The sequence below is a fragment of the Phyllobates terribilis genome, unplaced genomic scaffold (assembly GCF_046119375.1).
Source record: "Phyllobates terribilis strain yellow unplaced genomic scaffold, ASM4611937v1 Scaffold_12__6_contigs__length_324123572, whole genome shotgun sequence".
Lineage (NCBI taxonomy): Eukaryota > Metazoa > Chordata > Amphibia > Anura > Dendrobatidae > Phyllobates > Phyllobates terribilis.
This window is the reverse complement of record NW_027362772.1, coordinates 231,385,346-231,408,893: the sequence shown is the minus strand read 5'-3', so window position 1 is coordinate 231,408,893 and position 23,548 is coordinate 231,385,346. Positions and strand designations below refer to the sequence as shown.

At 41.1% G+C, this 23,548-nt stretch overlaps 1 protein-coding gene across 9 annotated transcripts in view; it reads right to left on the bottom strand.

The window, feature by feature from the left end:
• The window catches only part of CHD5 (chromodomain helicase DNA binding protein 5), a 277,373-nt gene that overhangs the window by 42,249 nt on the left and 211,576 nt on the right, over positions 1 to 23,548 (bottom strand). For 7 of the 9 annotated variants that reach the window (XM_073656702.1, XM_073656704.1, XM_073656701.1 and 4 more), the window contains exons 18-24: positions 20,348 to 20,521; positions 19,912 to 20,053; positions 15,301 to 15,432; positions 12,329 to 12,446; positions 10,038 to 10,162; positions 7,770 to 8,001; positions 3,003 to 3,041 (exon numbers count right to left, since the gene is read on the bottom strand). In XM_073656702.1, the coding sequence (XP_073512803.1) occupies positions 3,003 to 3,041; positions 7,770 to 8,001; positions 10,038 to 10,162; positions 12,329 to 12,446; positions 15,301 to 15,432; positions 19,912 to 20,053; positions 20,348 to 20,521 (962 nt within the window). The remainder of the gene's footprint in view (positions 1 to 3,002; positions 3,042 to 7,769; positions 8,002 to 10,037; positions 10,163 to 12,328; positions 12,447 to 15,300; positions 15,433 to 19,911; positions 20,054 to 20,347; positions 20,522 to 23,548) is intronic. The other 2 variants (XM_073656705.1, XM_073656709.1) reach the window with 1 other exon arrangement.

Sequence of the window (23,548 nt, the reverse complement as noted above, 5' to 3'; positions counted from 1 at the left end):
AGTGACATAGCGAATCAGAGTAACTATTCTACATTTCTAATTGGAGGTATTTTCTATTATCATTATTATTATTATTGTTAAACACACTACATATTAGATAGGATCTTGGAGATGGGAATACCCTTTTAACAATATTATGCTTTCCACATTTTGACTACGGAACTGAACAGATGGCACAATATTGTATCCATCTGGAGTTGCCCTTTAAGAGGAATACAAAATCACTTTGTGTTAGGACATACTTAGACGGCCATATAAATCAGACCGCAATGCACGGACTGGCTGGCGGCTCTCCTGACCAGAGAGTGACAGCTTCATGTATTTCTATGCGGCTGTCACGCTCGGGTGGGGAGAGCCGCCGGCCAGTCCGTACACCGAATTCCGATCTCGGTCCAGTTTATGCAGGCGCCTGACTGTGTGGACATCACCTTTAATTACAGTAGCATAACACATATATAAAATACACATAATAGCATGATATAAACAGCCGCATCCAGACGTAATGAGCATCCCAAACAGCCATGGAGGTTGCAGAACAAAGACATGGTAGTGACAAAGCTTGTGTGTTGCATTTGCAGCTGTGGAAAATAGCAACACGTAAAATTCACATAGGGCAAACAGACCGCCAGTTATCATCATCTATGTGTGCACTAATGAGGGGCAGAATAACCAGACTATATCCTAGCAGTTACCCAGGGAAGGGTCCTTCACAATCTCTACCCATAATCTCTTTTAATGGTTCCCTGCCTCCAAGATCTCCATGCTCCTATCACTTATGTCTTCCTGCAGGGGAAGATGGAAGAGTTGTTACGTAGACGATCACAACCATTTCTTATGTAACAAAGCACATTTCATTCTCCATGGTAACAGACAACAAACAGCGCCCGTAGTCTGATCCAGCACTTATACTTCAGTCTCCTATATTTTTGGTCACCTACTGAATGTACGTTAGGTTTAAGGTGGGAACAGATTAGAGAAAAAGTGACTACAGGATAGATTACACCTTTTTTTGTTGTCGTCTGTTACCATGGAGATGCATAGGTCTGCATGGAGCTGTAGACCCAAAATGATAGTAAATTTAAAATTTTTTAATTACCGACTATTGCAAAGTTGCTTCATAGAAAAATGTGGCTGCAAAGGTGGACATGGCCATCAACATTGGGGGTCTCTGGTTTCTGAGAAGGGAGCCTGCAGAGTGTAAGTTTACTGGTCACCAGAGATAATTTAAAGAAAACCTGTCATGTCCAAAAACACTATTCATATGTAGATATGTCATAGCTTTTGCTGATACTTTAAAATGTAACTTCTTATTAAAAAAAAATAAATAAAAAAAAACACTGCAAAAACGCTGCCTATGAACATAGTCTTACAGAGGTCATGGTTACAGGTAGAAAATGAATTTATATCCTCCCTGCAGCCACTTGCTTCCAGTCATCAAGGCGGTGCAGGGTGCGGTTACAGTCACCTATCAGTATACAGCTGTAATCACTGCCCCGACATATTGATTGACAGCCGGCTCTGCAGTGTGTGTGTAAAGAGCAGACTGCCAATCAAAGTGTCGGGGAGTGATTACTGATAGGTGACTATAACAGCTCCCTGCACTGACTGGAAGGCAGCGGCTGCAGGGAGGATATAAGTTCATTTTCTCCCTGTAACTTCCAATAAGGCAGACAGGATTGTAATGCTATTTACAGATTAACCCTATATCGGCAGGTAAATAGCTTTTTTGGACATGACAAGTTCCCTTTAATAAAAACAAACTTGGCAAGCGAAAAGGTCTGAAGGCAACAACTTTTAGGGACCAGTTTCCGTAACCCCACTTGTCATTGCTGGACAAATTCGTTCAGAGAATATTGTAATGAACTGCTGACTGAGCTATACGTGGATGGACCCAGACTCTATTCTGGTTCAATAAGGGAGGGGGATCCCGAAAAAGAGGCCAAACTCCACGAGGTCCACAAAGTTGTCAAAGGGGTTGTCATCCAGGTATCATCAGTTCACTAATATAGGCAGGATGCTTTTCTGTGTCACAGCACCTCTCGCATTCTATTCATGAAGCCGATGGTGCAGGAACGACAATGCTAAAATCTGTATCTTGAGATGGAAAACACAGGTAAGTGAATTTATTAAGAAGATATATAATACTGGAGTATTCAGCATCTCCATTCCTCAGACAGATGTGTTCTGCTGGAATATAATCTGTTTATACAACAGGTATGTGAAAGAACTGCTTGCTGATTACTGCAAAACCGATCCTGAAATACTTTGTGCTGCTGGAAATCCTGTTCCTGCTAATGATATACCTCTTAATCATCTCTTTGTTACCATTCTCCTCTTCAAATCATGACACCGCTCCTCACTCCTGTCCCATACAGAACTTTCCTATGAAGGTTCAGGTCAATGCTCCATACTTCTTTCCTGAAATACTCCGTACTGCTGGGAGGCCCCACTTTTGCCTATATCATTGTTATGTCCTTTACTCTTCAATCCCCTTCTGACATCAGCCATATGTTCACAGGTCACAATCTCCTACTCTTACCATTATACTACATGATTAATATAATTTTTTCCTGAAATACTCTGTGCTGCTTGGAGTCCCTCCTGCTGCCTCTATCATCGTATGCCCTATAATCCTATAATCTGTGTCCCTCTCCTCACATCAGTCATATGTCCCATCCCTAATAAAGACTCTGCCACAATGTGGCAGCTCCCATGAGATCAACACCCCGCTCTCCTGAAATACTCTGTGCAGCAGAGAAACATTTAACTTTAGGCTGTTGTATATTGAAGAATTGTATTTACAAATCGAGGGGCTTGAACTTTTCAGTGCGTGAACTGGGAACTTTTCGATGATGTGTTTTGTTTCGTTTTGATTTGCCTCTATGTGAAATTTAGACCTTTTTTAAAGCGATATTTATGATGGCAATTAAAGGGCAAAGTGACACTACGGACTAGCCACTGCTCTGGTGGCATCTTAGCCATCCAACCACAGAGCCGCTCACCAGTTTTCTTGCACACTGTTAAGCTGCCGCAGTGATGGTCTGCAGTAGAAAGGAGGGAAGACACAAAAACATCAAAAAGAAGGGAGAGTTAAGCAATACATGGAGCGATATCACACAGTCGCTGTACGGAGAACATCACAACTGACACTGACCACAACTCTGCATGGAAAGCTGAAAAAAAAGTATTTGCATTTACTGTTTTTGGACCTTTTTGGAAACTTTTTATGTTGTTTTGTCCAAATCAGTTTAACTTTTTAGGTAACTGATGGTCTGGGAAGGCGGTAAGTCTAATAAACAGATATGTCCTGGTATGACTAACCCCTTCACCATCGTAGACCACCAGGTACAATTATAAGAACCCCTTCCCTGCCCTAAACCTATAGGAATGACGACATACACCTCATGATGTTAGCCACTTACTGCCCTAGTCCACCAGGAAATTTTACATTGGCCCCTTCAATACACTAGACCTCTAGACCAAAGAGTTTTCATAAGCGACGGCCTTATTTTGACCACCCTGACCTTAGAAGTACCCAAAATGTCTGTAGGTGTGAGGTACAGTACTCCTATAATTGCCAGGCATAATGTCTCCATAAATATTTTGACCAGTTAAAGGGTGCCAATCAACTATTTACAAGTCGATCAGCACTCATTGATTGGCCCATTCACTCAGGCCGACAATAACTGTATGAGGAAAAAGAATCGTTAATACGACCTCTCTGTCCCCATACACCATTATGTTGTTGGCAGCACATGTACCCGTGTACAATAAGCGAAGTACTGAAAATTATAGTTTTATGAAGGCATATAAAGGAGCCTAAACTTTTCGATATATTAAATAATGTTATTTATCAGCCATGTAATAGGAAGACCCTGTGAAATATACAGACCCAAAAAAGGAAAGGGATAGAACTACTACTAAAGGATTAATCTACTAGAGGAGGATATAGCGGCCTCTAAAGAATTTACAAGCACAAGACATAGCTACTTTTCGGGGATTAATCTTCTAGTGGAAGACATAGCTGCTTCTAAAGGATTCATCTACTACGGGAGGACATAGCTGCTTCTAAAGGATTAATCTACTACGGGAGAACATAGCTGCTTTTAAAGGATTAATCTACTAATGCAGGACATATCTGCTTCTAAGGGATTAATCTACTATGGGAGGACATAGCTACTTCTAAAGGATTAATCTACTACTATGGAGGAAAAGGATTAATCTACTACAGGAGGACATAGCTGTTTCTAAAGGGTAATTAACTAGAGAAAGACATAGCTGCAATTAAAGGGCTACACTGAGAATGTTACTACAAAAGGGCCTCAGCAGTTATAAACAAGAGAAGACTAAGAAGACTTACTTCTACTGCTTTTTTAGCCTTCTCCTCCTCATGATGCTACATAAAATGCAGGACTACATCTTACGTTCCCAAATATGTAACTACATCCAGCTTGAAGTAAGTCTGCAGCACAGATGTCATCATGTGTTTACAAGCAGCCCACTGACTCCACCAACAAGTGGTGTCTCCCAGCATAAAAGCAGGAAGCCTCACACAGCTGTCAAAATAATGAGACAGCAGAGAGCCTGACTTCTACAGTCCCTTAAAGGGTCAGAGACCAAATTAAGAGTGGAAATTACTATTCCTAATCATATAAATCAGGTAAATGTTTTATATGTTGGTCTCCTTATACTTCATGAAGTTTCCCAGGAGGCGATTGGTCCTCTTTAAGCTTAAGGGTCCGGGCCTCGTGACCATAATATGGACTCTAAACTGCAGCAGCATTACAGCTGACTGAAAAAGGCCTGAAGTTTAGAGGTTGTGGTATAACAAAATCAGTTGTGATGTCCAGTCGTACAAGATCCTCCTACATAAATATGCCTAATCGTTGTCGCTACAAAACTCCATTTTCATTTTTAAGGAAATCAGTCAGCTCATTTTCCCCCTCCCCACCAGACTGCTTGCATGGGCATGTAGGTCTTTGAAACATAAGGCAATCTATACCGTTCTTACAGGGGGTCGTCTCATTTTCATTAAAAGGGTTGTTCAGTACTTTGAAAAATATGCCAGTGTGTTTTAATGATAAATAGAAGCTTCTTTGTAAATACCTTGTGATGCTGATAAAGCCTGTGAGTGGAGCTATCGGTGGCCGCTCACAGGCATCACGTGACCCCCGCTGACGTCAGGACAAGTGAGGCGTGACTCAGCGCTGGGGTCCCGGCGGTGGCTGCTGGGTTGTGGGCGGGAGTTGCCCCCTGCGTCACACCCAGCATCCACAGCACGCTTTCCCAATGAATGGGGAGAGGCAGAGCACGCGGTGGATGCCGGGTGTCACGCACAATGTACCCCTGCCCAAAACCCAGCATCCACCTGGAACGCAGAAGAGGGACCCTCGGCTGCAGCCTGGACTTGTGGTGACGTCAGCGGATGTCAGTGCCGGCTGCAGCCGGGGGTCACGTGATGCATGTGAGCGGCCAGTGATAGCGCTGCTCACAGGCAGAAAAAGCACCAGGTTCTAATTAGAAAGAAGCTTCTATTTATTCTTAAAACACATTGGCATATTTTTAAAAGTACTGAACAACCCCTTTAATGGTTAATATGCTTGGGAAAAAAACAAAAAATTTGTAATTTACGTCTTATTAACCATCCTCAATAATTTTGTATTCCATATGCAAATGAGGCTTAAGTGCTCTGGGAGTGATCAAAGCACTTGAAAAAAGCCTCTGCCTCTACTCCTTGCCTGATTCCACCTTCTTCTGCTTGACTGACAGTTCAACAGCTGCCAGTGACCTGTCAGTCAAGCAGTAGAAGGTGGGGCTAGGCAGGGAATCGAGCCTAGAATGCCAGGTCACGGGAAGTGCTCCGATCATGCCCTTAGCACTTCAGCCTCATTTGCATATGGAATAAAACATTGTTTTTGTCAGTAATAAAGCACCAGATAAAGACTGCCTTCTCTTTCAATGTCCATAGTGCCAGTTTGTAAGCGTTTGAATGTGCTGGGTTCACTTCAGCATTCAAACAAAATGGCCATTTCTTCACCCTCACGATAAGACCTGAGGCAATCATACAGGAGGCAGTGATCTGATCAGCTGCTGCGGGCAGGTCCTCCATTTTCCCTCTGCACTGGTTTTCGGACATAATCAGGGCTACTTGGGGACACCTGGATGTGGGCGCTTCCAGTACAAAATGGCGCCTCTTAAACAACGCGTCCCATTGTAAACAATCAACACGGCCACTTCTCCTGAACTCTGGTCGCTGTGGTTACCTCTCCTAACCAATCAGTTGGGCTGTTGCTTTCATTTTCAAGTCTCAGAGAGATGAAAGCTTGAATCTGATTGGTTGCTAAGGAAATGCCTTCACTTTTCGTCTGCAGTTGTTTTCATAAATCTCCCCCGTTACTACTTAGAGAGGTACTCCCATCTCATACAGTAATGCTTAGGATGTGACATAAATGTATAGTAGGTCTCACCAAAGAGACCACCATCTATTTGAATGGGCTTTATGTGGAGTGGTGGTAGGACTTTCCATACAAGTTAATGGGGATACAATATCAGGGCCCTGCTCACAAGATGGATGCATCTACTATAGATTTACATCATATCCTGCCATAAATGTACCAGAAGGGAATACCCCTTTAAACAGAAGCTGTCAACCAGTCCAACATGTCAGTTTCAGTGAATACTTGTACTCTCCATTAAATAATTCTGGAGCATCTTTACTTAGATCTCTGCATTGTACCATTCCTCTGTTATTCCTCCTGGAAATGTATGAATGAACTGATAGCTGGTTGTTAACATTTCTCTAGTTAGTGGAGCATGTCGTAACGCAGTCTGGTACTGTCAGCACTGATTGGACTATGTTGCGACATGCCCGGCTGACAAAATACGCTTTAACACTTATGGCTTATCCTTAGGTCATCAATGTCTGATCAGTGGGGGTCCGACACCAGGCACTCCCACCGATCAGCTGCTCCTGGTGTCGGCAGAGGTCGGAGCTGCTCAGTTATGAAGCTGCACAGCACAGCTCCGCCGACTGTATAGTGGCTGTGACCGGGTACTGCACATATGCCCCTTATTCAAATCAATAGGGGGTGGATGTGTAGTACCTGGCCGTGGCCACTATACAGTGCTGCGCAGTCCCACAACTGACCAGTTCCGATCTGCTGACACCGGGAGCAGCTGAATGGCGGGGGTGCCGGGTGTCACACCCCCACCGATCAGACATTGATGACTTATCCTAAGGATAGCCCATCAGTGTTAAAGTCCCGGAGAACCCCTTTAATTTATCCATACATCTCCAGGAGGAATAACAGAGGGACATCACATCGAAGACTTCTAAGCAAGATGCTGCAGTATTGCTATTTTATAGGAAATCCAATGTTCCAGTAGATTATTCTAAGCGCTAAGGGTTTCTCTATACTTCACCACAAAGGAGAGCAGAGAAGTCGTCATTGAAGGGGATGTCCAGGCTTAAAGAAATACATCTACTTTCTTTCAGAAACAGCGGCACCCGCGGCAATGGATTGTGCATAGTACTGCAGCTCGCCTCCATCCAACTTCAATGAGGCTGAGTTGTAATACCGGACACAACCCATGGTCAGAAGTGGCGCTATTTCTGAAAAAAAAAGCAGCCATATTTTTTTTTTCTAATCCTAATCCTAGACAACATCTTTAATAAAAATAAAATCAAACATAATGGTACAAAACCAAACAAATAAATATAATAAAATAAAAAACATATGATGAAAATGATCATATTGTGATCTCTTTACCTTCAACGTCATCCTTGAAGAGCTCTTCTGTTCCAAACTTCAAGATATCGTCCAGTTCCTGCTTTGACATGGAGCCGGATTTAGAGCCCAGACCCGGTCGTACAACCAGGTGGGTCAGCATCATTTTTCTCTTTGCCACCTGAGTAATCCTTTCTTCTACGGACGCTCTGGTGACGAACCGATAGATCATGACTTTTTTATTCTGCCCGATTCTGTGCGCGCGGCTGAAGGCCTGAAGAGAAAGATTCTTATTTAACGGTGGGAACATGTTTCCTATATGACCCAAGTATGGAGGACCTAGATGGCGGCACATGAAGACCCTACAGCTCCATAATACAGAACTATGGAGACATACAGTGGTGTGAAAAAGTGTTTGCCAACTTCCTGATTTCTTATTCTTTTGAAAGTTTGTCACACTTAAAGGTTTCAGATCACAAAACAACTTTAAATATTAGACAAAGTTTTTAAATGAAGGTCTTTATTATTAAGGGAAAAAGAAATCCAAACCTACAGGACCCTGTGTGAAAAAGTGATTGCTCCCTAAACCTAATAACTGGTTGGGCCAACCTTAGCAGCAACAACTGCAATCATGCTTTGCAATAACTGGCAAGGAGTCTTTTACAACGCTCTGAAGGAATTTTGGCCTACTCATCTTTGCAAAATTGTTGTAATTCAGCCACATTGAAGGGTTTCCGAGCATGAGCCACATTTTTAAGGTCACGCCACTGCATCTCAATTGGATTAAGGTCAGGACTTTGACTAGGCCACTCCAAAATCTTAATTTTGCTTTACTTAAGCCATTCAAAGGTGGATTTGCTGGTGTGTTTTGGATCATTGTCCTGCTGCCTAACCCAAGTGCACTTCAGCTTGAGGTCACGAACAGATGGCTGGACATTCTCCTTCAGGATTTTTTGGTAGACAGCAGAATTCATGGTTCCATTTACCACAGCAAGTCTTCCAGGTCCTGAATCAGCAAAACAGCCCCAGACCATCACACTACCACCACCATATTTTACTGATGGTATGATGTTCCTTTTCTGAAATGCTATGTTACTACTACGCCAGATGTAATGGGACATACACCTTCCAAAAAGTTCATCTTTTGTCTCGTCACTCCACAGACGATTCTCCTAAAAGTCTTGGAGATCATCAATATGTTTTGTGGCAAAACTGAGACAAGCCTTTATGTTCTTTTCTTCTCAGCAGTGGTTTTTGTCTTGAAACTCTGCCATGCATGCCATTTTTGTCCAGTCTCTTTCTTATTGGGCAGTCATGAACACTGACCTTAACTGAGGCAAGCGAGGCCTGCAGTTCTTTGGATGTTGTTGTGAGGTCTTTTGTGACCTCTTGGATGAGTTGTGGTTGCCCTCTTGGGATAATTTTGGTCAGCCAGCCACTCCTTGGAAGGTTCACCACTATTCCATGTTTTCGCCATTTGTGGATAATGGTTCTCACTGTGATTCACTGGAGTCCCAAAGCTCTAGAAATGGCTTTATAACCTTTTCAAGACTTACAGATCTCAACTACTTTGTTTCTCATTTGTTCCTGAATTTCTTTGGATCGCAGCATGATGTCTAGCTTTTGAGGATCTTTTGGTCTACTTCACTTTGTCAGGCTGGTCCTATTTAAGTGATTTCTTGATTGAGGACAGGTGTGGCAGTAATCAGGCCTGTCTGTGGCTAGGGAAATTGACTCAGCTTCCCAAAGATGTGATAAACCAGAGTTAATTTATGTTTTATGTTTTAAGTGGGGGCAATCACTTTTTCACACAGGGCCCTGTAGGTTTGGATTTCTTTTTCCATTATTAATAAAGACCTTCATTTAAAAACTGCATTCTGTGTTTACTCGTATCTTTGTCTAATATTTAAATTTGTTATGTGATTATGTGACAAACATGCAAAAGAATAAGAAATCAGGAAGGGGGCAAACACTTATTCACACCACAGTATGTGCCACCATACGGCTTTGCCAAGTGCATCAGGCCTAACAAAAATGCCAATATTGTGAATTCAAGTATTTTAAATAAAGAAGAGTCATGAACGAGTCCATTTATTAATACTGGCACACTGCACAATCCCTTCGAATGGGTGGATGAGTCTTGTCTAGTCTGAAACCCCATCTACTTTTCCGGACACACTTATAGCTCAATGGGGCTCCATAAATATGGTGATCAGCATCACGACTACATTTTTCAATGTATTTCTATTTTCATTATTAAAACATCCCCAGGTCATCACCCTTCCATAAAATGAATAATGATTAATTAACCTGAATATCATTGTGTGGGTTCCAGTCTGAGTCATATATAATGACAGTGTCGGCCGTAGCTAAATTTATTCCCAGTCCTCCAGCTCGGGTAGACAACAGAAAACAAAACTGCTGAGCACCAGGAGCTAAGAAAAAGAAAAGGTAGGGAAATAATGCTTAGATACCAATAAATAGAAAAGTATTTTTTGCTTTAAGATGAAAGCACCCAAGACACCCCGAAGACAGGTTACCCTATTCAATGGAAATCGATAAATCACCAAATACTTCTTATTTTATTCATGAAAGGGTTGTAAACCGCACAATGGTTTCTTTCATAACTTGAAAGACTAGCTGTAATTTAGTTGATTCTGGGATTTGCTCCTGGGAGAGGGGAAGAAAGAGCAGCCTTATTCAAAATACAGTCACAGAACAATTGATATGGCTACTTAAAGGTTTGGCCTTAGGCTACAAAGCTGCAGTAATTCTATGTGACTGCAAACTTGTGAATACTCACTGTGAGGATTCTCCGGTGCCGGCGCCGAGAGTGGCAGGTGAATGACTGTAAGTATATGATTTGCATACAAGTGATCACATGCCAAGTAGACATGCACAGAATTACTCTATGCAAGGGTATTGAGCGAGACTGGACACGTCTAGTCTGAATGTGGCCAAAAGTGTGCAAATTGCATGCTTATGGCAACATGAATGCCCACTCCCGCGCGCTATGTGAGGATTCACAAGTCTGCAGTCACATAGAGCAGGGTTCCCCAACTCCAGTCCTCAAGGCCCACCAACAGGTCATGTTTTCAGGATTTCCTTAGTATTGCACAGGTGATGTAACTATTGCCTGTGCTGATGATGGAATTATCACCTGTGCAATACTAAGGAAATCCTGAAAACATGACCTGTTGGTGGGCCTTGAGGACTGGAGTTGGGGAACCCTGACATAGAGTGATTGGGAGACTTGTAACCGAAGGCTGGACAACCCCTTTAAAGGGGACCTGTCACTTTCCCTAAATATGGTTTGTGTTTTCTGGTGTAAATGCCACTGTTCTCTTGAATCTGGGGTTGTTTTTTGTTTGCTGCTGAGCCTCTCTGTTCCTGAGATGTGGCCCTCTCTAGCTGGTATGTAAATGTAGGCTTGTTATCTAAGTGGGTGTGGTCATCAAGAAGACACCCACAAAGAAGGGTTGATGACCACACCCCCTTTACTAACAAAACGATATTTACATACTTGTGAATAGAGGGCCATATCTCAGGAACGGAAAGGCCCAGGAACAAAAGAAAAACAATGCCGGATTCAGGGGAACATCGGCATTTGGATCAGTTAATAAACCACATACTTTTGGAAAGTGGCAGGTCCTCTTTAATTGGCCATATACTGTCATAGCCATGATATATTTAGCAGCATTATACATTTTTGGTGTACTTACTTAGAAATCTTGAAAATATTAAATTCAACATTGGGCTTAGATGTAGCTTTTGCACAAGGGGCCTGGTATCTTGTCTCATGCTGAGACCAAATGTTTTAGCGTTTTACCCCAAGTAGCAGTGGAGATGCTTCTGGCCGCAGCCCGATACATGGCATTAGGCTAAGCAGATTACATAAGAGCTACAAACAACATTAGGATTGGGTTGCACTTATTTATATTGATTTTTATATGAAAGTAGCAGCCATTTCTTTTTACCACTGACCTAATGTGAACTCTTCAGTCTCATATACTTGTCTGTGCGTTTAGAAAACAATATTTTTCATGTTGCCGATCCTCAGACGCTGAAAAATGGGAATGTATGTGCTGCTCTTCAAATAAAAGGGGCAAGTCCTAGTGCGAGCCTCAGAGATCAACTACCAACTACCCTCCAAGTTAAATGTGTATTCCCATCTTGAAGATCCTATCCCAATTTGTAGAAGATGTAATAATAATATTAGAAAATACCTCCAATTAGAAATTTAGTATAGTTTTACTGATTAACTATGTTGCTTATCCCATGTGCAGGGCATTCCAGTAGCTTAGGTATCCATGGTATCCACTAACAACTAAATAACTGTCACTATGTGAGTGGCCGTAACCATGGATATCTAAGCTAGTGCAATGCCCTGCACATGGGGTAAGCAACGTAGCTAATCAGAAGAACTGTACTACATTTCTATTTGGAGGTATTTGCTAATATTATTACACCTACAACATATTGGGATAGAATCTTGGAGATGGGAATACTCCTTTAAGGTGCCGACGCTCATTATGCAATATATTTCTTTCCATATATATAAGTTAATAAGTCACTGACTTGATCAGAGTAAGAAGTAGTACCATTAAACCTGTCAATTGCCTCCTGCCGCAGTCCTCCAGTAATTCCTCCATCTATTCGCTCATATTTATAGCCTTCGTATTCAAGAAAGTCTTCAAGTAAATCCAGCATTTTAGTCATCTAAATAAGGAAGATAAGTTAGCATAAGTGTAAACAGAGTTATTTCGTTTCCACCTTCAGGATGGCCGTGTTTTTCTTTACTACCAGTAACTGGGAGACCCAATGTAATGACTTTTATAAAAAAAAAAAAAAAAAATTAAAAAACTTACCAAAAATAATCTGTGTCACATATAAGTGTCAAAAAGACTAAATTCATAGTGAGGGTAGGGTCACACGACCTTTTTCTTTCCATCCGAGAAGAACGGTCCGTTTTTCTGATGAGATTTTGATCAGAGTGGGATCAGTATTTCTCGGAAGTGGAGAGGAAAAAAAAAAAAGTTTCTCCACCTCCTCTATTAGCAGAGGAGGAAAATCCAGCAAGGCGATCTCCAATAAAAGCCATATTTATTTACTTCATTTAAAATATCTCATATCGCCAAATAGATGCGGTTTTTTAGGTCACAACCATCCCAAACATGGGAGAACAGCAGACGCGTTTCGGAAATTAATCCTTAGTCATTGCATAGACTTGTAGGCGATTAACAGGACCAGATGGTACACATAGAGGGGCACTAGGACCCTAATATAGACCTACTACAGATTCCCTAAAGAGGGCAGAGCTAGTACCACGAAAAGGACGGCCTCCTATAACACCCTAGTGTTCCCGAAAATCCCATTAATACTGAGGCTTCCGGTTCAGAGCAGCATATATACGAAGAACTGCAAAATTGCTGAATATGAACAATTCTACGCACAAGCTAAAAGGGTTCAAAAACAGAATCCAATAAAAAACAACCGATCCACAAACTGAAACACGTCTAATATCCCAAAGCATTTCCCCAATACCATTATTTTATCCAGGACAGTTAAAAGGGTTGTCCACTACTCGGACAACCCCCTCCAAATCCTCATGTTTGCCACTGCCAGCACCAGAGATGACTAAGTGTTGTTATTTTACTCGTGGCAAACATACTGATTGAGGGGTTGTCTGAGTAATGGACAACCCCTTTAAACACAGTGAATGTTGGAGAATCAAGCATAAACACACTTAAAAAGGTATTTCCATCTCCAAGATGCTATCCCAATATGTAGTGGGTGTAATATTAATAATATTAGCAAATACTACCAATTAGAAATGTAGTATAGTTCTTCTGATTCGCAATGTCGCTTACCTCATGTGCAGGGTATTGCAGCAGCTTAGGTATCCATGGTTATGACCACTCATATAGTGACAGTTAGTTAGCTAGAGGTCGTAACCATGGATACCTAAGCTACTGCAATGCCCTGCACATGGGGTAAGCGACATTGCGAATCAGAAGAACTATACTACATTTCTAATTGGAGGTATTTGCTAATATTATTAATATTACACCAAATACATATTAGGATAGGATCTTGGAGATGGGAATACCATGGGAAGGCTTATCAGGAGCTCCCGTTGCTTCAAGCATTTGGTACTATGGTTGGCATAGTTATACAGTAATGAGCTTCATGAGAGTGAAGAGGAAGCTGTGTTGCACAACCATCAGATCTTTAAATGTTCTTTATTGGAAAATCCTATGATTAAGGGCATTTACTGCCAGAAAAGCGTGAGGTTTTAACATGGTTTTTGGATGGATCCACTAGTTTTAAAGATTTTCCAATGAAGAACTTTTAATTACCAGAGGTTGTGCTGCACGGCTTCCTCTTCACTCCCATGGTTGGCTGAGCTTCACCAGTGGGAATCGGCACCCACCAGACACAGGTCTCTCAGCCCTTCATCGTCAGGATAGCCGGTGAGCTTTCAATTCCCTATCTCCCATCTACAAGTCATGATCTTCAGTCAAATCTTCTGTCTTAATTGATTTTATTCTGCGTTGGAATTTAGTGAATATAATGACATATCTAAGTAAAGCGTGCCCACTGTTCTATTTTTATGTAATTAGGGGTATCTTACATCTTCATCTCCTTACAGCTACTTCTAGTCCCCCATTCCCTCTCAATAAAAATGTTCGGAAAAACCTTCTCAATCCCACAAAAATCCAATAAATGTAAGAGTTATATACAAGGAGGGAGGAGGGGGATGCAACTGCAGAATCTCTCCCTCAGTGATTCAGTGGAATAGCATGATTGGAGAAGGAGGAGGAAGAGAAGATAGAGCCATTTGATTATTTTATGGCACACATCACTGCTTAGACATCAATCCAAGAAAGTCTGCCTCTTAAAGGGATTTTCCAGCAGGTTTTGCTATGTTATCTGAGAACAGCAAGGTGTAGGTGCAGAGACCCTCATTCTAATGATGTGTCACTTACTAGGCTGTTTGTTATAGTTTCAATAAATTTAGTGTTTTATCAGCAGATGATTATCACTACATGACTAGTTGTTTCATGTCATGCAGTCCTCCTGCTCTTTGTAACCATGACCCCACCACTGATTGGCAGCTTTCTGCCTATGCACAGTGTACACAGAAGTTGCCAATCATTGGTGTGGGTGGGGTTATACAGAGCTCAGCATTCAGAGATCTGATGGATCTGCAGCACAGAAAAGTGATTTCATAAAAACTACACCAAGCGGACCAATAAGTGATATATTGCTGGTTTCTGTCTATACATCATGCTGCTGTCATATTACATAACAAAACCTGTTGACAGATTCCCTTGAACAAGCAAGAAAATAGTAGAGGGAAGGAAAAATATGATCATTCAACAATTCCTGTCTGCATTAGATATAAAATACATCTTCAGCTGCTTATTGTACACTTTAAAGAAATCTACTTTCAAGACTTTTCCTAAAAGTAGAACTTGGGAAAGTCAGTTTAGTTCACAATGCAGATCAGGGAGTGATCAGAATCGCACATCATCAAATCATCCTACGATGACTGCCAAAAACGAGATACCTGAGAAAAAATGAGAACTCTGTGTCCTTCGTCTTTTAACTTTTTCAACATCTTCTGTAGCAGCATCAATTTTCCAGAGGATTTCACTAAAGAACTGCCATCATAAGATCCATTTGGCAAGACTGGCGCCTCCTAAATAAAAATACAAAGCAGTCCATAAATCACAGAAAGCAGAGGGAAAATTCGCCTCTCGATTGCAGAGATTTTAGCAATCAAAGTATTTGGCACCTAACGAGTTAACACCCACTTGAACTTTTCAAAAGTTATCAGAGAGCTTTCATTGGGGTGTGTGCTTCTTCCACCTATATGATATTGACCAATCATAGAACAGCAGAAAAAGAAACACGCCCCCACCATAACTTAGAACAGGTTACTCAGTGTGTGAGATGTAATGATACAGCCCTGACCTGCTGGTTTAACCCCCTGCATGAGTCAGGGTGGTGCAGCTGAGTTTAGCACAGATGACTAAAACCCTTCCGATAAGGTCCCCGTGGGGGAGGGTCAGAACAGCTGAGTTTAGCTGTGTCACATTACAAATACTGCTATCACTTCTCCTCTTATAGTACTGTCAGCTCTGATGTACTGTTCCTCCCCCACATGGCTTTTCCATAAATGTGCCAGTAAAAGTATCTGAAAGGTGATAATCATCTGTGCTTTCTAATCATGCAGGAGGTTAGACCAGAGATCGGGGCTCTCTTCTCTAAGATATGGTGGGGTGTGTGTTTTTCACAGCTGAGTTTAGCTGTGTCACATTACAGACACTTCTATCACTCCTCCTCCTCTTATAGAACTGTCAGCTGTGATGTACTGTCCCTCCCTCACACAGCCTGTCCATAAATGTGTCAGTAAAAGTATCTAAAAGGTCATAATCATCTGTGCTTTCTAATCATGCAGGAGGTTAGACCAGGAGATTGGGGCTCTCTTCTTTAAGATATGGGGGGGTGTTCTTTTTCTGTCGCTGTTGAGTTGCTTCATTCTTATGATTGGTAAGCATCATACAGGGAGAAAAAGTACACACCCAAGTGAAAACTATCTGATAACACCCACTAGAACTTAACAAAAGTTAACTCAAATGTACCAAATGCTTTTGATTGTTAATATTTTCGCAATGGAGAGGCAAAATTAAAAAATATATATATATTTTATTCCCCTCTGTCCAGAAACTACTGTGTGTCTAGTTCATCATGAAAAAATTGGTGAAAGGTCCTCTTTTACCTGCTTGCTCAATGCTAAGCCACGACACTATGTTTGGAAAAACAACAATCTGCTGCGCAATTTCTAAGAACAGGTGGATTTTAGAAAATTGCAAGGGTCATTATAAGTTCTTCAGGGATATATTATGTCTATGGTCATTTGCTCCTCATTGTTGCTTCCTATATAATTCTCCTATGCGTGGAGACACCATGCAATGCATCTGCAGTACCAGCCTTCAGTATTGGGGTAATCGATCAAACTGTGCTTACAGATTATCCAGCCGTTGCAGCTCCAGCACGCAGCGGCTGCACCAGGCGGAGGGCTGAGCTCGCCGGTAATGGAATATGACGAATGACCCTTCAATACCTGAGGCTTTGGTGCAGTGCAGCAATAATTAATTAGAAGTCACCACAGCCCCACACTGAGACCTGGACTATTAGGAGAGTGCAAAATGTATATGGAACTTGTAATTAACCCTTTCTACTGGGGTACACACATGGCATGATGTGCAAATGGATGTACATTTCTGTGGCTTGTAAGCTCGGTATAGGAAAGCTGATATCAGCATGCAAAATAAAAGGGAATATAAAGAGGTCCTACAGGCCCCAACAAAAAACATGCCCAATCTTATTACTTGCCCTCACCGGTGATGAAGTTGCACTTGGGAGTAGCGTAATGTGTGGGGCATTTTTCCCTGCATTATCAGGCCCTCCTCAACCCTCTTGGCAGTATCAGTTTATAATTCTTTATTCATTATTTTTGGTATTTGGATACAAGCATTGTTGGTTACTGATCTCTATTTATTGTGATGCAATAAATATTTACGGTATATATCAATATTTTTATTCATTATTATCATTATTATTATATTTTACTTTACTTTTTGTTATTGCTTCACTATTGTGCCATTTTGTACTTTTATTAATTTAGCATTTGAAGTGTTATAGCTGAGGGTTTTACCCTGTATTTTACAAGTACATGGCTTATTTTAAAGATAAAAGGGTGTTTGTGTGTGTTTTGCAATTGTTTTTAATCTGTGTGTCTTATTTTGTATTTTTTATTAAATAAATTTGATATATATATAATTTTATTATTTATTATTATAGCGCCATTTATTCCATGGCACTTTATATATGAAAAGGGTTATACATAATAAAAACAAGTACAATGATCTTAAATAATACAAGTCACCAACTTGTATATATATATATATATATATATATATATATATATAAACACGGCGTGAAGGCAGCACTAGATCTACAGTACAGACCAATAGTTTGGACACACCTTCTCATTTACAGATTTTTCTGTATTTTCATGACTATGAAAATTGTATATTCACACTGAAGGCATCAAAACTATGAATTAACACATGTGGAATTATATACTTAACAAAAAAGTGTGAAACATCTGAAAATATGTCTTATATTCTAGGTTCTTCAAAGTAGCCACCTTTTGCTTTGATGACTGCTTTGCACACTCTTCACATGCTGTTGTGCAAATGGAAGAGACAATAGATGGAAATTTTGGGCAATTATCAAGACACCCTCAATAAAGGAGTGGTTCTGCAGGTGGGGACCACAGACCACATCTCAGTACCAATGCTTTCTGGCTGATGTTTTGGTCACTTTTGAATGTTGGTAGTGCTTTCACACTCGTGGTAGCATGAGACGGACTCTACAACCCACAGAAGTTGCTCAGGTAGTGCAGCTCATCCAGGATGGCACATCAATGCGAACTGTGACAAGAAGGTTTGCTGTGTCTGTCAGCGTAGTGTCCAGACGCTGGAGGCGCTACCAGGAGACAGGCCAGTACATCAGGAGACGTGGAGGGGGCCGTAGGAGGGCAACAACCCAGCAGCAGGACCGCTACCTCCGCCTTTGTGCAAGGAGGAACAGGAGGAACACTGCCAGAGCCCTGCAAAATGACCTCCAGCAGACCACACAAACCGACTCCATGAGGGTGGTATGAGGACTCGACGTCCACAGATGGGGGTTGTGCTCACAGCCCAACACCGTGCAGTATGCTTGGCATTTGCCACAGAACACCAGGATTGGCAAAGTCGCCACTGGCGCCCTGTGCTCTTCACAGATGAAAGCAGGTTCACACTGAGCACATGTGACAGACGTGACAGAGTCTGGAGATGCCGTGGAGAGAGATGTGCTGCCTGCAATATCCTTCATCATGACCGGTTTGGCAGTGGGTCAGTAATGGTGTGGGGTGGCATATCTTTGGAGGGCTGCACAGCCCTCCATGTGCTCGCCAGGGGTAGCCTGACTGCCATTAGGTACCAAGATGAGATCCTCAGACCCCTTGTGAGACCATATGCTGGTGCGGTTGGCCCTGGGTTCCTCCTAATGCAGGACAATGCCAGACCTCATGTGGCTGGAGTGTGTCAGCAGTTCCTGCAAGATGAAGGCATTGAAGCTATGGACTGGCCCGCCCGTTCCCCAGACTTGAATCCGATTGAGCACATCTAGGACATCATAGATTTCTCCATCCACCAACGTCACGTTGCACCACAGAGTATCCAGGAGTTGGCGGATGTTTTAGTCCAGGTCTGGGAGGAGATCCCACAGGAGACCATCCGCAACCTCATCAGGAGCATGCCCAGGCATTGTAGGGAGGTCATACAGGCACGTGGAGGCCACACACAATACTGAGCCTCATTTTGACTTGTTTTAAGGACATTACATCAAAGTTGGATCAGCCTGTAATGTGTTTTTCCACTTTAATTTTGGGGGTGACTCCAAATCCAGGCCTCCATTGGTTAATAAATTTGATTTCCATTGATGATTTTTGTGTGATTTTGTTGAATATTTCATTCATATCCAGGATGTGTTATTTGATGAGTGTTCCCTTTATTTTGTTGAACAGTGTGTGTGTGTGTGTATATATATATATATATATATATATATATATATGTATATCTATCGCATTTTTCGGATTATAAGATGCACTTTTTTTCCTTCAAATGCGGGAGGAAAATGGTGGTGCGTCTTATAATCAGAAAAATAAGGTCAGCATGGTGGCTCAGTGGTTAGCACTGTAGCCTTGCAGCACTGTATGTTCTCCCTGTGTTTGCGTGGGTTTCCTTCGGGTTCTTCGGTTTCCTCCTACACTCCAAAGACATACTAATAGGAAATTTAGATTGTGAGCCCCAATGGGGACAGTGATGATGATGATGATTATGTATGTAAAGCGCTGCGGTATGTGTTAGCGCTATATAAAAATAAAGATTATTATTATTATATTATATTTTATTTTTTTATCCTATATTTGTGGGTATGCACAGGATCTTAGAAATGAATCTTTTTCTTTTGTATAGTAACTGGTTGGTAGTAAAATATTGCACTCTCCTGGTGTATTATAATATTGGTGCACATGATCCCCAATGTTAATTCTTGATCTTACCACAGCAGCAACAGGGAAGAGGTACGGGTGGTTGCAGCACTTCTTCAAGTCCATCATGATATTCAGCAAGGAGACCTGGTTTCCACCTCCTTTGGAATTCAAGGCTTCAAAATTTCTGGTTAAAATGAACTTATAATACTTCCTAGATCAAAGTGAAAAAAAAAATTAAATAAAACAACAAAAAATCACATAAGTGAAAAAAAAAAGTAAATGAGAAAGAATTAGGAAAGTCCAGGTGTGGAAAACTTTTTCAAATGTGTATTTCAGTGCAAATCTGCAGCAAAATTATGCAGCTAAATAATTTATATTTAAAAACAGATTAAAAAAAACTTTAAAAAATACTTTTAATAAGTAAAATTTTTACAAAAATAAAACAGAAAATGTCAAGAAGAGGGAAGAGTGATGAAGGTGTGGTGTCTTGCAGGACCGCACTCACTTCTGCATTTGGCTGAGCTCCACTCGCACTATTAATTCTGTTTTGGCTGGCATGTTCTTAAAGACATCTGCTTTCAGCCTCCGCAGCATGTGAGGCCCTAGTAAGTCATGAAGTTTTTTAATTTGGTCTTCCTTAGAAATGTCAGCAAATTCTTCCAAGAAGCCATCCAGATTGCTGAGAGGGAAACATCACATGAAAAGTATAAAGAAAGATGTATTTGTTTCAGTGGCACAAATCCGCCATTCTGCAAGGTGAAAACGTAGTAAATTGTGCACCCTTCCCGAGGAGCCATAATATCTTCAAATAGGCCGGAGCCCAAAAGGGGTTTAAGGACAGATGATGCGGCAGCACAATGGTACGGTAAATGAAACTATTAGTTAACAGAGTTGGGACTGGGCTCAACTTGCTTGGGTTTTCTCCTTTTCCCAACTCTATAAAATTATAAGACTGGGGCTACACAGCGACCTTGGTCACGCGGCCAAAGATCGCAAGGTATGATTTTTGCGACTTGTCATGGTCGCAATATCCTCAGGGTCACAATAGGACTCCATTCACTGGTATTACACTGCAACTTTGTGTAATCAAAAGAGAGATGACAGATAGATATGACATAGATAATAGATAAATAATAGATAGATGATAGATAGATGATAGATAGATGACAGATAGATAGATGATAGATAGATAGATAGATATGACATAGATAGATAGGTAGATATGAGATAGATAATAGATAAATAATAGATAGAAAAATAGATAGATATATATATAGATAGATGTGATAGATAGATAGATAGATAGATAGATAGATAGATAGATAGATAGATAGATAGATAGATAGATGATAGATATATACAGTGCCTTGTGAAAGTATTTGCCCCCCATGAACTTTTCTACCTTTTGCCACATTTCTGGCTTCAAACATAAAGATATAAAATTCTAATTTTTTTGGGAAGAATCAACAACAAGTGAGACACAATCCTGAAGTGGAACGAAATTTATTGGATATTTTAAACTTTTTAAAAAAATTAAAAACTGAAAAGTGGGACGTGCAATATTATTCGGCCCCTTTACTTTTAGTGCAGCAAACTCACACCAGAAGTTCAGTGAGGATCTCTGAAGGATCCAATGATGTCCTAAATGACTGGTAATGATAAATAGAATCCACCTGTGTGTAATCCAGTCTCCGTATAAATGCATCTGCTCTGTGATAGTCTCAGGGTTCTGTTTCAAGTGCAGAGAGCATCATGAAGACCAAGGAACACACCAGGCAGGTCCGAGATACTGTTGTGGCGAAGTTTAAAGCCGGATTTAAATACAAAAAGATTTCCCAAGTTTTAAACATCTCAAGGAGCACTGTGCAAGCGATCATATTGAGATGGAAGGAGTATCAGACCACTGCAAATCTACCAAGACTCGGCCGTCCCTCTAAACTTTCATCTCGAACAAGGAGAAGACTGATCAGAGATGCAGCCAAAAGGCCGATGATCACTCTGGATGAACTGCAGAGATCTACAGCTGAGGTGGGAGAGTCTAACATAGGACAACAATCAGTCGTACACTGCACAAATCTGGCCTTTATGGAAGAGTGGCAAGAAGAAAGCCAATTTTCAAAGATATCCATAAAAAGTCTTGTTTGCCACAAGCCACCTGGGAGACACACCAAACATGTGGAATAAGGTACTCTGGTTAGATGAAACCAAAATAAAACTTTTTGGCCACAATGCAAAACGATATGTTTGGCGTAAAAGCAACACAGCTCATCACCCTGAAAACACCATCCCCACTGGCAAACATGGTGGTGGCAGCATCATGGTTTGAGCCTGCTTTTCTTCAGCAGGGACAGGGAAGATGGTTAAAATTGATGGGAAGATGGATGGAGCCAAATACAGGACCATTCTGGAAGAAAACCTGTTGGGAGTCTGCAAAAGACCTGAGACTGGGAAGGAGATTAATCTTCCAGCAAGACAATGATCCCAAACATAAAGCAGAATCTTCAATGGAATGGTTCAAAAATAAACATATCCAGGTGTTAGAATGGCCAAGTCAAAGTCCAGACCTGAATCCAATCGAAATCTGTGGAAAGAGCTGAAAACTGCTGATCACAAACACCCTTCATCCAACCTCAATGAGCTCGAGCTGTTTTAAAAGGAAGAATGGGCAAGAATTTCAGCCTCTCGATGTGCAAAACTGATAGAGACATACCCCAAGCGACTTGCAGCTGCAATCGCAGCAAAAGGTGGCGCTACAAAGTATTAACTCAACGGGGCCGAATAATATTGCACGCCCTACTTTCCAGTTTTTAATTTTTTTAAAAAGTTTAAAATATCCAATAAATTTCGTTCCACTTCACGATTGTGTCCCACTTGTTGTTGATTCTTCCCCAAAAAATTTGAATTTTATATCTTTATGTTTGAAGCCAGAAATGTGGCAAAAGGTAGAAAAGTTCATGGGGGCCAAATACTTTCACAAGGCACTGTAGATAGATAACGGATAGATATATAGATAGATGTGATAGACAGATAGATAGATAGATAGATAATGGATAGATAGATAATAGATAAATAATAGATAGATAGATATGAGATTGATATTAGATAGATAGAAAGATAGATAATAGATAGATAGAGGTATTGATAGATATAGATAGTGAAATAAATAGATAGATATTAGATGATAGATTCCAGCGATGTGTCACTTACTGGGCTGCGTATTGTTGTTTCAATACAATCAGTGTTTGATCAGCAATAGATTATCACTACAGGACTAGGTGTCTCGTGCCTCCTGGTCCAACCCCGCCCCCTGCACTGATTGGCAGCTTTCTGTCAATGCACAGTGTACACAGGAAGAAGCCAATCAGTGATGAGGGCGGGGTCATACGCAGCTTAGCATTCAGAGCTCCGCTACATCTACAGCAAAGAAAACTGATTCTAAAACAGCTGCACACAGTAAACTAAGTGACACATCACTGGAATCAGCCCCTACATCATGCTGCTGTCAGATTACATAGCAAAAATCTGCTGATGGATCGGATTGGCCAATTAATGAGCTAAGGTCATCAATTTCATAAATAAAGTCTACAGATCAGTAATGCAGTTTACATTTCATATACAGTGTTTGCACACAGTGCTGCTGTACTTTTTTATATGTACATAGCTATACAGAGAAATGCACACACATTGATTTTCTTTAGCTTTGTTT